Raw genomic sequence first — 14,129 nt, 5'->3', positions numbered from 1 at the left:
ACTTCTCTAAGAAGTCTTTCCTGAGTAGGATTCCTGAACACTAGCTTCTGTCCAGTTATTTTGTGCAAGGCATGGGGTTCAAATACAATATTCACTTTACTGATCATCTTAAGAGATATTGTTGGGACTTGGGAGTCATGAACACCTGAATTCAAATCCTACCTCAGACATTTACTAGCTGTGTGATCACTTAGCCTCTCTGATCTTTGGTTGCAGGCTTCAGGTACAGCTGGCAGCAAACTGGAAAAGGAAATAATATACTTTAATCATTTTACAATTCCACCTTTAGTTCATACACCAGATGTTATTTTTACCATGACAGGTTTTTGGAAAGGCCCAACACTAGGCCTATTTACTCATCTGTAAAATGAACTGGACTGGAACTGTAACACGTAACTAATAATTGCTTTGAGGATCAAATGAGGTCATATCTGTAAATTGTCATATAAATACTAGCTATCATCATACCCCACTTCAATTAAACTGACAAGGTCAGGTATGGGCAGGGTACTCCCTCTTACTATGATTTAGCAAAGAGGACTGAGCTTGAAATTTGAAATGAGTTTCTACTCTGACACTTATTAGCTGTTAAGTATGTAATGCTTCCCCTCTTTGAACCTTGGAGTCCCAACGTGGGAAAAGTTACTTTATAAATTATAATGCCCTATATAAATGAGATCAGGGCAGGAACCTTAGAAAATTCTGTCATTAACCATCAGTGTAACCTTGTAGGTCACTTCACCTGCCTAGTCTCAGCTTCTTCCCACTTGAAAAGTTTAGGATTCATTCCTTCTGCAAGTAAGCTACTGTAGGAATAATGTAATCCCACTGTGCCTCCTCACCAGTGCCTAAGTAGTCCTACACAAAAGACCTACGACTATAGAATGATAGGGACTAGAAAGGTATGGTGAACAGAGACAGCATAGGGTAGTATGCATCTAGGAGGCATAGCAGACAGAAGCAGTAGGCTTAAGAGGAAGGAAGACCTGAGTAAAAATTCTGTCCCAAATATTTACTAGCTATGTGATGCTGGGCAAGTCAACCTTTCTTAACTTCAGTTACCTCATCTGTGAAATGGGGATAATAACAGCACTTCCTTCATAGAGTTGCTGCAAGGATCAACTGAGATGTCAGTGGCTTTGTAAGAGCTATTGAAATACTAGCTACTGTTACTAGTAAGAATAGTAGTAGCAACAGCAGCAGTAGCAGTAGTATTAGTACTGGTGGAGGAAGTAGTAGTAGCAGTACAAGCAGTAGCAATACTAGCATTACTAGCAGCAGCATTATCACTAATAGCTAGTGGTATTAGGAAAAGGAATAGTAGTACTAGAATAGTATTACTAGTAGCAGTAGTAATAGTGGCAATACCAGTAGTAGCAATATGAGTATTAACAGCACTAGTGGTAGTAGTAGTAGAAATGGGAATAGTGGTACTACTAGAGTATTATTAGGGGTACTACTAGTATTAGTAGCAGTAATAGCACTAGTAGCAGTAAGAGTAGGACTAGTAGTACTACCAGAGCATCACTAGTAGTGGAATGCCTGGTGGTAGCAGTAGTAATACTATTAGAAGTAACAGTACTTGTACTACCAGTGGTAATATTATGAATACTGCTAGTGGTAGTAGCATTACTAGTAGCAATAGTAGTAATAACAGCAGCAATAGAGCCGATCTGGAGACAGACCTGGGTTCAAGTCCCACCTCTGACACATCTGTGTGACCCTAGACAAGACAATTTCTCAGGGCTGCCCGGTTGAACGCCTCCTCCCTAGGTCTACAAGGCGGTGTGAAAGGGCTGCTTTGCATGGGTGAGGATGCTCTCCCCCCCCCCCCCCCCCCGGGTCCGGTGCCCAAAGTTCCCCGGATCCAAGGGGCTGGAGGCTGCTCAGCAGCAGGGGGCCGTCCCAGAGCGCTCTCCCCGCCCTGGTTCTTCCACTCCACACCTCTGGTCCCTAAAAGGACAGACTCGGGCAGGGCCAGGCCGGCTTCCCCCCACCCTTCCAGGACTTAAGGAACGCGGTTACCTTTGACAACCATTTCTTTGGCCAGGGCCGGCATGGGGCGGGGTGCACTGGGTTTGGGGATGAGGGTTCTGAGGATTACTTCGGGCTGGGGTCCCGCCTCCGGCTGCTTTTCCACAAGGGCCCCCCTAAGAAAGTGCTGCACCTCCTTATCGGCGCTGATGAGGCTCCGGAATAGATGCTCCACGTGGGGATCCGGGTCCCAAGGCGCCTCCGGGGCCTGGTCCCCGCAGCCAGCTCCATCTAGTCCTGCCCCTGGAGGATGCCTCTCGGCCGACACCGCCCCCTCCTCTGGCTCGTGGGCCTGCCCCCGCGCCGGCCTCCCCGGGGCCTCCAGCCTGGCGCCGCACAGGCGCTTATTGACCACCTGCGGCCTCTCCACCCACACGGCCACGGCTGACCAGAACCCCAGGGGGAGCAGCGAGCCGCTGTCAGTGACCAGAGCCTGCCCCACTAACCCCATGTCAGAGCCTGGCTACCGCAACCTCAGGCTCAGGCAGTAGCAGCGAAAAAGTCCGCGCGCGCCAAGATGACGCAAAGCGCCGCCACTACAGCTCCCCGCCCATGGTCGGGGGCGGAGGAGACGCTGACTTTGTACGTCAAACCGCAGAAAGGCCCTTCCGCGGCTCTTGCCCTATCTCCTCTTGCGTCATTTCCTGTTGTCTTTCCCATCTCTGGCCTTTGCTGATCCCTGCCCTTCTTTACCTGAAGATCAATAGCTGGTTCCCCTGAGGGGAGAAAAGATCTACTTTACCCACGTATTCTCAGTTTCACAGACCATCATCCAAGGCACCATGGCGATCCTTCTAGTCCAAGACTCTCACATATAAAACAGCCTCTTTGTCCTGTTTCTGTGGCGTTTCGCACTAATGTCATTCTTTCAACAAGCTTTTTTTTCTAAGGCCCTCTGCCAGCACTAGTAGAGGGAGCGGTCTCACCGTGAATTCCCTATACTTCCCCATATTTTCTCTGCTTCCGTAGTGTGCTTTAAGTTAGATTCCTATATAATTGGCTTAGCCTTTTACCCCATCAGTATCTGACACCATGTCTTCATTTAAAATCATGAGACTTTCTAGAGCTTTTTGAGAAAAGAAGAGCCTTTAAAATTAGCCATGAACTAATAAAAATCCTCCGCTGGGGGTGGGGGGTGGGGTATACACATTTTTTTTTTCCTCAATAAGTAGCCTATTCATTCAAGAATCTTAGAAAAGGTTTTTGGTCTTTGATTTTTGTTTTTCTCTCCAGTAAGAGACTCTTTGATTAGAGCACCAAGCTCTTTAAAACATAGTGCAAGGTCACTACCGCTTAAATAACTCAAATGTATTTTTGAACTGGGGCACAGTGGATGGTGGAGTGCTGGGACTGGACTCATCTAGATGAGTTAAAATCTGGCCTGAGACATTTACTTGCTGTGTGACCCTGGGCAAGTCACTTAATCCTGTTTACTTCAGTTTCCTCATCTGTTCTCAAGTTTTGATGAGGGGTGGCTCCCTCTAGGTTCAACAGGAACTCTGATCTTATCTAAGACCAGAAAACCTGCAATAGCGTCTGGAAAAAATTCAAGGTCTCAGGCTTAATTAGAGAGAGAGTTGTAGAAGTTTATTGTATAAACTTTATTGTATAAAGAAGTTTATTCTATAAGAAGAGGGCAAGAGTCCTTTAGGCGACCTGCAAGTGAAAGGGGTACATGCTTTTACTTTTAAAGGGTAGGGCTGCCATTGTCAGGGCTGACAGGATGGAGGGAAGGGACCTCAGTGCATAGATAAAGGTTAGAGCTTACCTAGAGGAACTTGTGATTTTAGTGCATAGATAGTTTAGGTGAGATTTGGGCCAGACCTGAGGAGACGTGAAGAGATTAAGTAAGGACAAAGGAGTCACAAGGAGACATGAAGAGATTAAGTAAGAACAAAGGAGTCACAAGGTGTTGCCTAGGCCGAGTAGGGGAAGGGGCAGAGCCCAGGCTGGGAAAGGGATTTCACAGATTACAATTTTACAGTACAAATTGCAGTTACAATTGTACAAATTGGTTTTACGAATTGATTTAGACCCCAAGTACCCCATAAAACTCATCTGAATATCTAGGTGAGAGACCTCCCCCCCCCCTTTTTAGATAGCATCAGCACAGCCTTGAAGGTTCTATTTCTTTGACCTCTAAGGTTGTTATTCTGGGGAGCTGTCTCCCCCAAACTCACAGCCCACAGGTTTTGTACATTTCCTCCACACTATAGAAATGAGACTTTTGTCTGTCCCGTTTAGCTCTCCTGACCAGATAACATATGTAAAAGTGCTTTGCAAACGTAAAAGCACAATATGTGCTAGTTATTACTATTATTATTAATTTTGTTGCCTCCAGGGAGGAAGAGAAAGATTAAATTGTATCTATGCTTTTCCCTTTTCTCCCCAGTCAAGGTCAAAGCTGGAGGAGGCTTGCTAGGTACGCGTTCTTTGCAAGGAATTCTTGGGGTCTTTCACTATTCAGGGGTAGGTAGAGCCCCAAGTGTTTCCTGGGTGACCAGTGGAGTCACCTAGTGATGACGCCAAAGAGGCCGGTCCCTAGGGTTACGTCTCACTATTTGGGCGTCTGCCAGAGACAAGCGGGGAGGGAGGGAGCGCGTGGGGGCGGGGCGTAGGAGATAGAGGTTTCCTTTCCCCACAGCCCCCTCTCCAGGTAGCTGGGAACTGGGGCGCAGAGGCACTACTCAGCCAAGCCCAGGAGCCTCGGAGGCTGGACGGCAGCTGGAGCCGGTAAGGGGTGGAAGCGCCCGGGGCCTTTCCCCAGGGGTGGAAGACTTGTCACCCGCGCCGTCCTTGTCCCTCCACTTCCTCGTGTCTTCGCTGTCTCGCCACCCCCAGTGTCGCCCAGTGCCCCCTGCTGCGCCGTCCCTCCGCTCCCCGTCCATGTGTTCGGTGTCCTCTGTCCCTCTGCCCCCGCGGGGCCTGTTTCCGTGTCTCCCTGTCCTGTGACCGTGTCCTCTGTTCATCCCGTGCAGTCCTGCCCCCGTCCCTGCGCTGGGGACCTTCTGCGTCCAGATCCCCGTCCGTGTGTCCCCCGCTTTCTCTTCTCTGCCCCATCCCCCCCTTTTGTGTGTGTCCCTCTGTGCCCTTGAACTCTGCCCCATGCCTGCAGCTCCTCCTTTCCTTCCCTGTCTTCTGTGTGCCCATGCCCCTCTTCTCTCTGTTCCCCCCACCCCTCCCGTCTCACCCTTGAACTCTGCCCCCGCCCCCATCTCTGTGGGTCCCTGTCTTCCCAGCTTCTCTCTCTGTGTGCCTCTCACTGTCCGTGCCTCTTTGCCCTTCTCCATTGCCCTGCCTCACTCTGAGTCTGTACTTGTGTGTCCTGTCTTTCCATACCTCCCTGCCCTTCCCATATCCACGGTATCTCCATACTCTGTGTCTTTCTAGGACCCCAGGTCTCTGTATTTCTCTGGGTTTCTGGCAATCTTTCTTCCTTCCCTCTATGTCCTCTTGTCCTTGCCTGTCCCTAAATTCTCCCTGGCTCTATTCCCCTTTGTATCTCCCTAAGCTCTCTGGGCCGAAGTTTCCCCATTTCTAAAATGGGGAGGTTGAGCTAGATAAGGGATTCTTACCCTTTTTCCCCGTGGTCTTCTTTGACAATCCGATGAAGTCTATGGGCTGCTCAGAATAATGTTTTTAAATATTTGAAGGGAATGCTACCTTCCAGATCGAGGTTAGTAACAATAAAGATATATTTTTATTTTCATTTCACTCAAGTTCAAGGATCCCTTGAAATCTCTCCAGGGTCAGTGGTCCCTCAGACCACTGGAGCAGATAAATAACTTATAAGGCCCTTCCAACTTAAATTTCTTGGTTCTCCTGTGATTCCTGCATTATGTGTCCCTGTCCCCTAGTGTTATGATTCCTTTGTCCTCTGTCCCATTTCTCCCAGTGCCTTTCTGTCTCTGTTCCTCTGTGTCCCTTTGTCTCTCTCTGTGCCCCAGATATCCAATGCCTCCTGTGCTTATAATCTTATGTCCTTTTCTGTCACTTTGACCTTCCTGGCTAGTGGTAGTGGAATGACTATTAATGAGGAGACCTATAACAAAATCTCAGCTTTAACTGGGTGGTCTTGGTCAAGTCACTGTACTTGCCTCTCAGTTTCCTCACTAGTAAAATGGAATTGATGTGATAATTAAACTTCATAGCACTGCAGGAGAAATGCTTTGTAACACTTAAAATCGCTAGAGAAATAGGAATATCATCATTAATAACAACAATAAAAGTTATTTATAATGTGCTACATCTCATATGGCTGATCTGTAGGTGAGTCACCATTACCATCCCCTGGGTTGCCTCATATTTACTTGTTTTGCCTGTATTCTCAGCTGGTAGAAGAGCATACAACTCTTGTCAAAAGAATTCAGGGTGGGTCTATATAATTATAGAAGATTGAAAGGAACCTAACGACTGGTATATTCTTCTATTTTACAGGTAAGGCACAAAAGTTGATCATGATTATAACAAAAATTCATTAAATCTGAGAAGTATAGAAAGCATGACAATAAGCTAGAACTAGACAATAAGCTAAAATAATAATCTGGAATCGTTTAAAGCTAATCTACAAGGGAGATAAGAATAAATCATTCTTAACTTGCTGTAGTTCTGCTCACCTAGTACTCAGGACACTTGAATCCTCAGGCAGCCAAAAACTCCATAAGCTGGAAGTCATCTGTGGAAACTGGAGATGTTTCGGACGAAAGACAGACTGGAGAAGTCATTTTGAAATATTTGAGTAAAATAAAGGTGTGGAACTTGTAGTAGCTGACCCACTTGGATTTGTAACTAATGTACTTATATAAAATTGTGTATTAAAGCTATTTGTATTAGTGTTGTACTCCCTTGCTAGACCACATAGTTCATCAGAGTTTTAGGTCAGATCACATTAGATCTAAACTTTGTGTTTCTACTAGTTCTAGGACAGGGCTCTCTGTTCACAACAGGGCTTTATTTTATTTTAATTTTTTGCCTTTTGGAGGGCAATTGGGGTTAAGTAACTTGCCCAAGGTTACACAGCTAGTGGGTGTTAAGTGTCTGAGGCTGGAACCGAACTCGGGTCCTCCTGCCTCCGGGGCCTGCACTTTACTCACGGCACCACCTAGCCGCCCCACAACAGGGCCTTATTTAAAAATATATATATATATATATTTTTTCCCCCAATTACATGTAAAAACAACTTTTTAACAGTTTTTTTAAAAAAAGTTTTATATTCCAAATTCTATCCTCTCCCTCACTAAGAAGGTAAGCAATCTGAGAAGGTTTTATTCATGTGCAGTCACATAAAACATTTCTTTATTACTCTTTTTGTGCAAGAAAACTGGAACAAAAAAAAGTAAAAATTAATATGCTTTGATCGGTATTCAGACAACATCAGTTATTTCTCTGGAGGCAGATGGCATTTTTCATCATTGGTCTTTTGGGACCATCTTTGATCATTGCATTGCTAAGAATAGCTAAGTCATTCACAGTTGTTCGTCATACAATGTTGTTGTAACTGTGTATGGTGTTCTGGTTCTGCTCACTTCACTTTCTATCAGTTCATGTGAGTCTTTCCAGGTTTTGTCTTTTTTTTTTTTCCAGAAATCTCTCTGCACATCTTTTTTTTTTTTTTTTAAACAATCGGGGTTAAGTAACTTGCTCAAGGTTACAAGGCCAGTTATTTCTGGGTGTGGTGCTGAGTGTCTAAGCCCAGCATTTGATCCAGGTCATCCCGACACTGGAGCCGGTGCTCTTACTCACTGAGCCACCTGGCCTCCCCACACATCTTTTATGATAGATCAGTAATATTCATTTACAATCATATACCACAACTTGTTTAGCCATTCCCTAACTGATGGGCATCCCTCAGTTTCCAATTATTAGCCACCACAAAATGAAATGTTATAAATATCTTTGTGCAAATAGGTTCTTTTCTACACAGTAGGTTTTTGATAAACAGATTTGTGCTTTGTAGTAGAACATTATGTCATTTGCAGACACTTTACAAATTTGTATTTACATTGTACAAGGGTTACTAATCTCCATACAAATCATTCTCCAGTGCCTCAGTCTGAGGAGAAGGTGACTTTGGATTCTTGAAACTTTTACCATCAGAATGCAAATTCCAGTAGGTTTTAATAAGCAGAAATGAAGGGAGGGCATTCTGCAAGACAGAGATGTCTAGAGAAAAGGCAAAGAGGGAGGGAAATGCAGGGTATGTTTGAGTAATGGTGAGTGGTGCAGTATAACTAGAATATAGGATATGTTTACTGGAAGGATGATATTTAAAGTTGGAAAAATAGGAAAGTGTCGTTTCATGGACTACTTTGAATGCCAGATGAGGGAGTTTATACTTTATTCAATTGGAATTGAATAGCCAGTGGAAGTTTTTGGGAAAGGGAATGAATGGAATATTAAAAAGCTTTTGAATGAGAAAAAAAATCAATGAAGCTAAAATAAGGTAAAATTTCAAATGTGGGAAAAAATATTTACATTATAGATCTCTGATAAAGATCTTATAATCAAGAGTTTATATTACACACACACACATATATATGTGATCAAAGAACAGAAATCATTCTCAAAAGAATTGCAAACTGCTACTAACCACATTAAATTTTTTTTCCCAAATCACTAATGATAAGTGCAAATTAGTCCTTGGTTTTTACCTCACTCATCAGATTGGCAAAGATGACAAAAGAGAGAACTAGTCAATATCAAAGGGGCTTTGAAAAGATAATCACAGTAAGAAACAGTGCAGTTGTGAATTGGTCTAACCATTTTGGAGAGCAATTTGGAATTATGTGATAAAAGTGACTCCAATGTTCATACTCTTTGATCTTGGATCCTACTGTTAGGGATATACCCCAAGAAAGTTAAAGACACAAAATAGGCTCCCAAATACTTCAGAATATTCACGACCATAAATTTTTGTGAAATTTTGTGAAGTCAAAGAAATAGAAGCAAAGCGGATACCCTTGGATTGGGGAATGGCTAAAGAAATTGTAAAAAATGAACATAATAGAATATTATTTTATGTTAAATGAAAAATATAGGGAATTGAGAAAAGCAGTGGAGATCTGTGATGAAGTAAATGGTACCAGGAAAACAATATATACATTGCCTACAACATTGTAAATGAATAATACCATAAATTGAAGCTGAATGCTGTATAAGTATAGTAATCAATCTTGACACTGGAAAAGGGTTGAGGGAATATACCTTACTCCTTTCATTAGAGAGGTAGTGGGAGATTGGTGCCTTGTGGGTATGTAATATTGCATGCATTGCCAGATCTATCCATCTGCTTTAAGGGAAAGCCCTTATGGTGGTAAAGGAGGAAGGTGTTTTATCTGGAAACGAAAAGGAACTAAAAATAAAAGACATCAATTAAGCTTATTAAAGAAAGGAATGACTTAGTAGAAGCAGTTCTTTAAAAAAAAAAAACTTGTTAGAAGGGAGTACCTAGAGGCAGAGAGAGGATTTCTACCTATGGCTCTGTGAGAGACTTTTTTTTTTTTTTAAGCAATTTTTAAGGGATTAAGAAACTTGCTCAAGGTTACATGGCCAGTTATTTCTGGGTGTGGTGCTAAGTATCAGAGCCCAGATTCGGTCCCAGGTTATCCCAACTCTGGGGCCAATGCTCTTACTCACTGAGCCACCTGGCTGCCCCTTCTGTGAGAGACTTTAATTTTCAAAATGCATTTGTGCCATCATCTCTGGAAATGGGTTAACTGGTAGCTTTACCAATCTGAACCATAACAGAGAGCCAAGAAGGAAAATAAAAGAGTCCTTGAGAAGCTGGTATAGACAAAGCAACAGTTTTTGGGGTTTCTTCCAGAGGCAAGGTCAGCTACCCCTACTTCTAGTTGGTTTTTTGTTTTTGTACTAGACTTGTGATTTTAACTGGTGGAGGGAACCCCATAATGCAGGTCAGCATTTACTCTGCCAACAAGCTATACTAAACAGAACCTGATCTTCCAGCTCTCATCTGTGCTCAGGACATGACTGTGTGTGCTGGGACCTGGGAGCTGTGGGAGATACATTTTCTGTTCACAACCTCTGTTTTCATGTTCATACTGTGGGCTCCAGACAGAGTGGGGAGCTTTGTCTCCCCCAAAATGTTCTTCTGAAACAAACTCCCACCATCCCCTCCCTCTAATCATGGTTTCTCTGATTTTCACTCCATTTCAAGACACGTGCCAGCTCAGTGCCTAGTCCCTGACTTTCCTCAAAGTCCTCTGTGGGTATTGCAGTCACTTTTTGCTCCCCCTTTCAGCCATCCCTCTAAGTGTAACTTGTGATCAAATCAAGGTGGGAACCATGAAAGTCTGAGTAAACACTGACATTGTCATAACAGTACATTCAGGAGGATCCTTGGGCAGATGTGCAGTGGATGAGGCAGAGAAGAGACCAATTAAAGGCAGAAAGGCTTTGGGGAATCATTACAGTATTCCAAGTGAGAAGAGACAAGGGCCTGCATGTGGTGGTGGCAGCAGGAGGTAGTAGATGGCACTGATATTTCAGGGGTCAAACTAATGGGACATGGCTGAGGGAGAAAGAAGTGCCACCAGAGTCTCATCTGTGTGACTGGGAGAATGGTGTCCCTGTTGGCAGAAAAAGGGTCCTGGAGAACCATTATCTTGTCTCACTTGTGCAGTTCCTCCATGTTTCCCTTTGTGTGTGTAATTTTTCCTTTATATCGATGGTAAGTGACTTGAAGGTAGAGATTATTGTGCTTACATTCAGGTCTTTTCTCCAATGCTGAGCATGTAATACGTGCTCAATAAATGTTTATTGAATTTGTTGAATTCTATTGTGAAACTTTTACAAAGCATGTCATTACTTCTCTTCCCCCCACCCCTTGTATCTATTCAGATTCTTTTATACCATCAGGCATGTCTATAGGAACCTTGACAGAGGTGTGGGAAGGAATTCTTTCTTGGACCTGCTGTAGAAAGAAAGCCCTGAGCTCTTTGCCTCTCCAACCTCTCCAGCTGGTACACCTGATTTCTCAGCTTGTGTTTTTCCTTTACATTTAGTGTAACTTGGCCTTTGCTATTCCTGACTAAAGAATCATAAAAAAAAATTCTCTAAAGAGACAGCCAGGGTCTTAAATTAATTTTATTATTTTTGGAGGAAGTTGAGATTAAGTGACTTGGCCAGGATTACACAGTTTATACCTAGCTGAGGCCAGATTTGAATTTAGATCATCCTAACTACAGGGCCAGTGCTTTATCCACTGTACCACATAACTGTCCCTTAAATTAGTTTTAGATATACATAGTTATTGGAAATCCTGGCTTAACTTTTTTTTAGGCCAACAAATCATTTCTTGATATTTATTGAAAATTCCACATCTGCCCAACTCATGCCACATTTGATGCATCATGGTATTTCAGAGTTGGAAAACATCCACTATGGCATCCCTGACAAGATGCTTGTCCAGTCTTAGGTTGAGGAGAAGGAACCTTCTCCCTCCCAAGGGCAGCCCATTCCTCACTTGGATAACTCAAATGGTAAGGGAGTTGCATTTTCTTAAATTAAGCGTGAATTTATCTACCTTTTGCTCCCAGTTCTGCTGTCCAGGCCAAACAGAACTAGTCCAGGTCCTTATATTTATTCACCTTTGTTACTTCTGTGTTGGGGTACAGTTGAACAGTAAGTGCCTACAACATGCACAATACAATGTTAACTGTTGATAGGCTTTGAAAGTTGCCTTTGTGGTAGTATTGTTTCAGGGAATGTTTTTGCTAAGGAGTCTAATAAGCTTCCTTGTTGGTTATGCATTAAATAAATACAATCTTAACAATATTAACTGATTTCTTTTACAGAATAATTTCCAAAATGGCACCAGATTCTAAAGGAAATGATTACAATCAAAGCTCTCAGGATGCTTTGTTGCCAGATCTCCCTAAAGGACCATTATGTATGTATAGAGCAAAATCATCCTTCGATTGGAAGGAGCTATTGTTGTTCTTAGATGGAGCAGACATGGTCATTTTAAAGGTGAGATGCTTATTGTGTATATATACTGTGTATAACGTATTAAGCACTTGATTGCCTTGTCATTGGGTTTATGCTTTTAAGGAGCTGTTAGACTTTTTAGAGAAAATGGACTTAATAGCTTATGTTCATTTAATGCTTTTTTTCTTTACAAAAACTTTGAGGGATGAATAGTACAAGTGTTACCCCCATTTTAGAAATGAGGAAACTAAGCCTTAGGGAGATTAAGAAACTTGCTTAAGGTTACCTAATGTGTAAGTGGTAGAACTGAGACTCCAACTCAGGTCTTTTGAGGTCAAAGACAGTGTTGTTTCCACCATCCCAAAGGAGCATGACCTACTCCTTTACAGCGAGATATACTTCAGTTTCAAATCCCCTTTCCAATCCACCATGATTTGTAAATGATGGGATTTGAATTATATCTTAATGTAGCTAACTTGAGGTGTGAGTAAGTTTTTAATTAGACAGGCCTAGGATCACAAGTCTGGCTTAATGACATTTAGAGATTATGTGTTAGGACGTTTTGCAACTTAAATTTAAACAAAAGAAGACTACATTTTTAATGACTGAAGAATCCATTTTGATGTCTTTAGAAACTGTTGCAGTTGTTTTGAATATCTTTCAGTTAACCAGCATAAAAATCCTATTTATTGAAAGTGAGAAGTATCCCCAAGAGGTGACAGTCTAACTGTCCTCTGTCCTGGCCAGGCTACATCTGAGATATTATGGAGGTTCTCGGCCTTGCATGTTGACAAGCCTGGATGTGAACAGAGGGGACACCCAGAATCGGGAATAGCATCAAGATTTTAACATAGGAAGATTGAGGGAAGGAACTACAAATATGTAGCCTAAAGAAGAGAAGACATAGGGAAGACAAGATACATCTAGCTTCTGTATTTTAAAGGACTGCCACATGTTAAGAAGGCCAGAGAGCAACTGAAAGCAAGGAGTAAGATATGTATGGGAGTGGATTTCAGCTCATCATGAGGAAAACTAGGAATTAGAGGGATCAAAAAGGGGGATAGGTTGCCTTGGGAAGTAGCAGGTTTCCCTCTTGTTAATGATACTGTAGAAGGAATTCTTGATTATATGGGTGGATAAGATTGCTTTTGAGGTTCCTTTTAACTCTGAGATACTTTGGTTTTTATAATGCCTTGGAAACCTATCAGAAAATTACTGTGATTTTTTTTTCCTTACGTACTTAGTGATGTACCTAAGCCCTATAGGAATTGTGAGTGATACTTCCCTTCTTCAGGCTTGGCAGGACTGCCAGGACCCAGAAGCAACCTTTATTTTCCCAATATAAACCAATAAATCAAATCTAGAATGCTAACAACTCTCCTGCTATACCTGGGCTTGTCAGAAATGCCAAACCTGAACAAACATGAAAATTAATAGTGGGATTCAGTTCCTTTGCCTGTGGTGTTTTTTGGTCTTTAGTACTGTTTTTTTTTTTCCTACCAAAGAAAAGAATCTTCTCAGCCTTTGAAAATGATCCTCTCTTTGCTCATCACCCTGAAGAAGAATTGACCATTGAGAAGTATCGTGAGCTAAATTTTCTGCGATGTAAAAGGCTTTTTGAATATGACTTTGTTTCTATACAAGAGATGATGAAGAATCCACTGAAAATTTTTGTGCTGATTAATTGCCTAGGAATGTATGATTGGTCCTTAGCTATCAAATATTTTTTAAATGCATATGTAAGTACACTTTATTTTCCTTTTAAAGGGGAGCATAATAACAGTAACATAAGCTTTTCCATTTCAAAGAATCATGACGACCCACTCTGGTATATGTACTAAAATAAAATGTCCAAAAGAAGTGAAAGATATTAATATTTAAGGTTTTTTCTTAAATAAAAAAAGAAACCTGTCATGTAGAATTAAAAGCACTACCTTTGCTTTTTATGGCCATTTACTTAGCTTCTTATGGAACATATTATGGATACCTTTTGTTCAAGAGCAAGTTTTTTTTTTTTTTAATATGGGAAACTATAAAAGAAACTGGGAGATAGAATTAGTAGTTATGAGCAGAGCTGGAGCTTTTGACAAGAAAGTCATTTGTCCCACTCCTGATATGTGCAATACTACACAAATGCATTCTTACAT

General features: G+C 42.2%; 2 protein-coding genes across 7 annotated transcripts in view; one reads left to right on the top strand and one right to left on the bottom strand.

The window, feature by feature from the left end:
* TRMT44 (tRNA methyltransferase 44 homolog) overlaps positions 1–2,586 on the bottom strand; it is a 55,295-nt gene extending 52,709 nt beyond the window's left edge. The window contains exon 1 of one of the 2 annotated variants that reach the window (XM_069070580.1): positions 2,026–2,586. In XM_069070580.1, the coding sequence (XP_068926681.1) occupies positions 2,026–2,485 (460 nt within the window). In that variant the 5' untranslated portion in view covers positions 2,486–2,586. The remainder of the gene's footprint in view (positions 1–2,025) is intronic. The other variant, XM_069070576.1, reaches the window with a different exon arrangement.
* ACOX3 (acyl-CoA oxidase 3, pristanoyl) overlaps positions 1–14,129 on the top strand; it is an 85,694-nt gene that overhangs the window by 14,367 nt on the left and 57,198 nt on the right. The window contains exons 1-5 of one of the 5 annotated variants that reach the window (XM_069070605.1): positions 4,600–4,767; positions 6,366–6,471; positions 10,894–11,015; positions 11,850–12,024; positions 13,488–13,721. In XM_069070605.1, the coding sequence (XP_068926706.1) occupies positions 11,863–12,024; positions 13,488–13,721 (396 nt within the window). In that variant the 5' untranslated portion in view covers positions 4,600–4,767; positions 6,366–6,471; positions 10,894–11,015; positions 11,850–11,862. Of the gene's footprint in view, positions 1–4,599; positions 4,768–6,365; positions 6,472–10,893; positions 11,016–11,414; positions 11,535–11,849; positions 12,025–13,487; positions 13,722–14,129 lie in introns of those variants that run through there. The other 4 variants (XM_069070596.1, XM_069070614.1, XM_069070589.1 and 1 more) reach the window with 4 other exon arrangements.

The sequence above is a fragment of the Petaurus breviceps genome, unplaced genomic scaffold (assembly GCF_028583685.1).
Source record: "Petaurus breviceps papuanus isolate PSGF00001 unplaced genomic scaffold, PetGlider_PUasm1.0 140, whole genome shotgun sequence".
In the NCBI taxonomy this organism is placed as follows: Eukaryota; Metazoa; Chordata; class Mammalia; order Diprotodontia; family Petauridae; genus Petaurus; species Petaurus breviceps.
The sequence above is the reverse complement of the archived record's forward strand: the minus strand, read 5'-3'. Positions and strand labels throughout refer to the sequence as shown.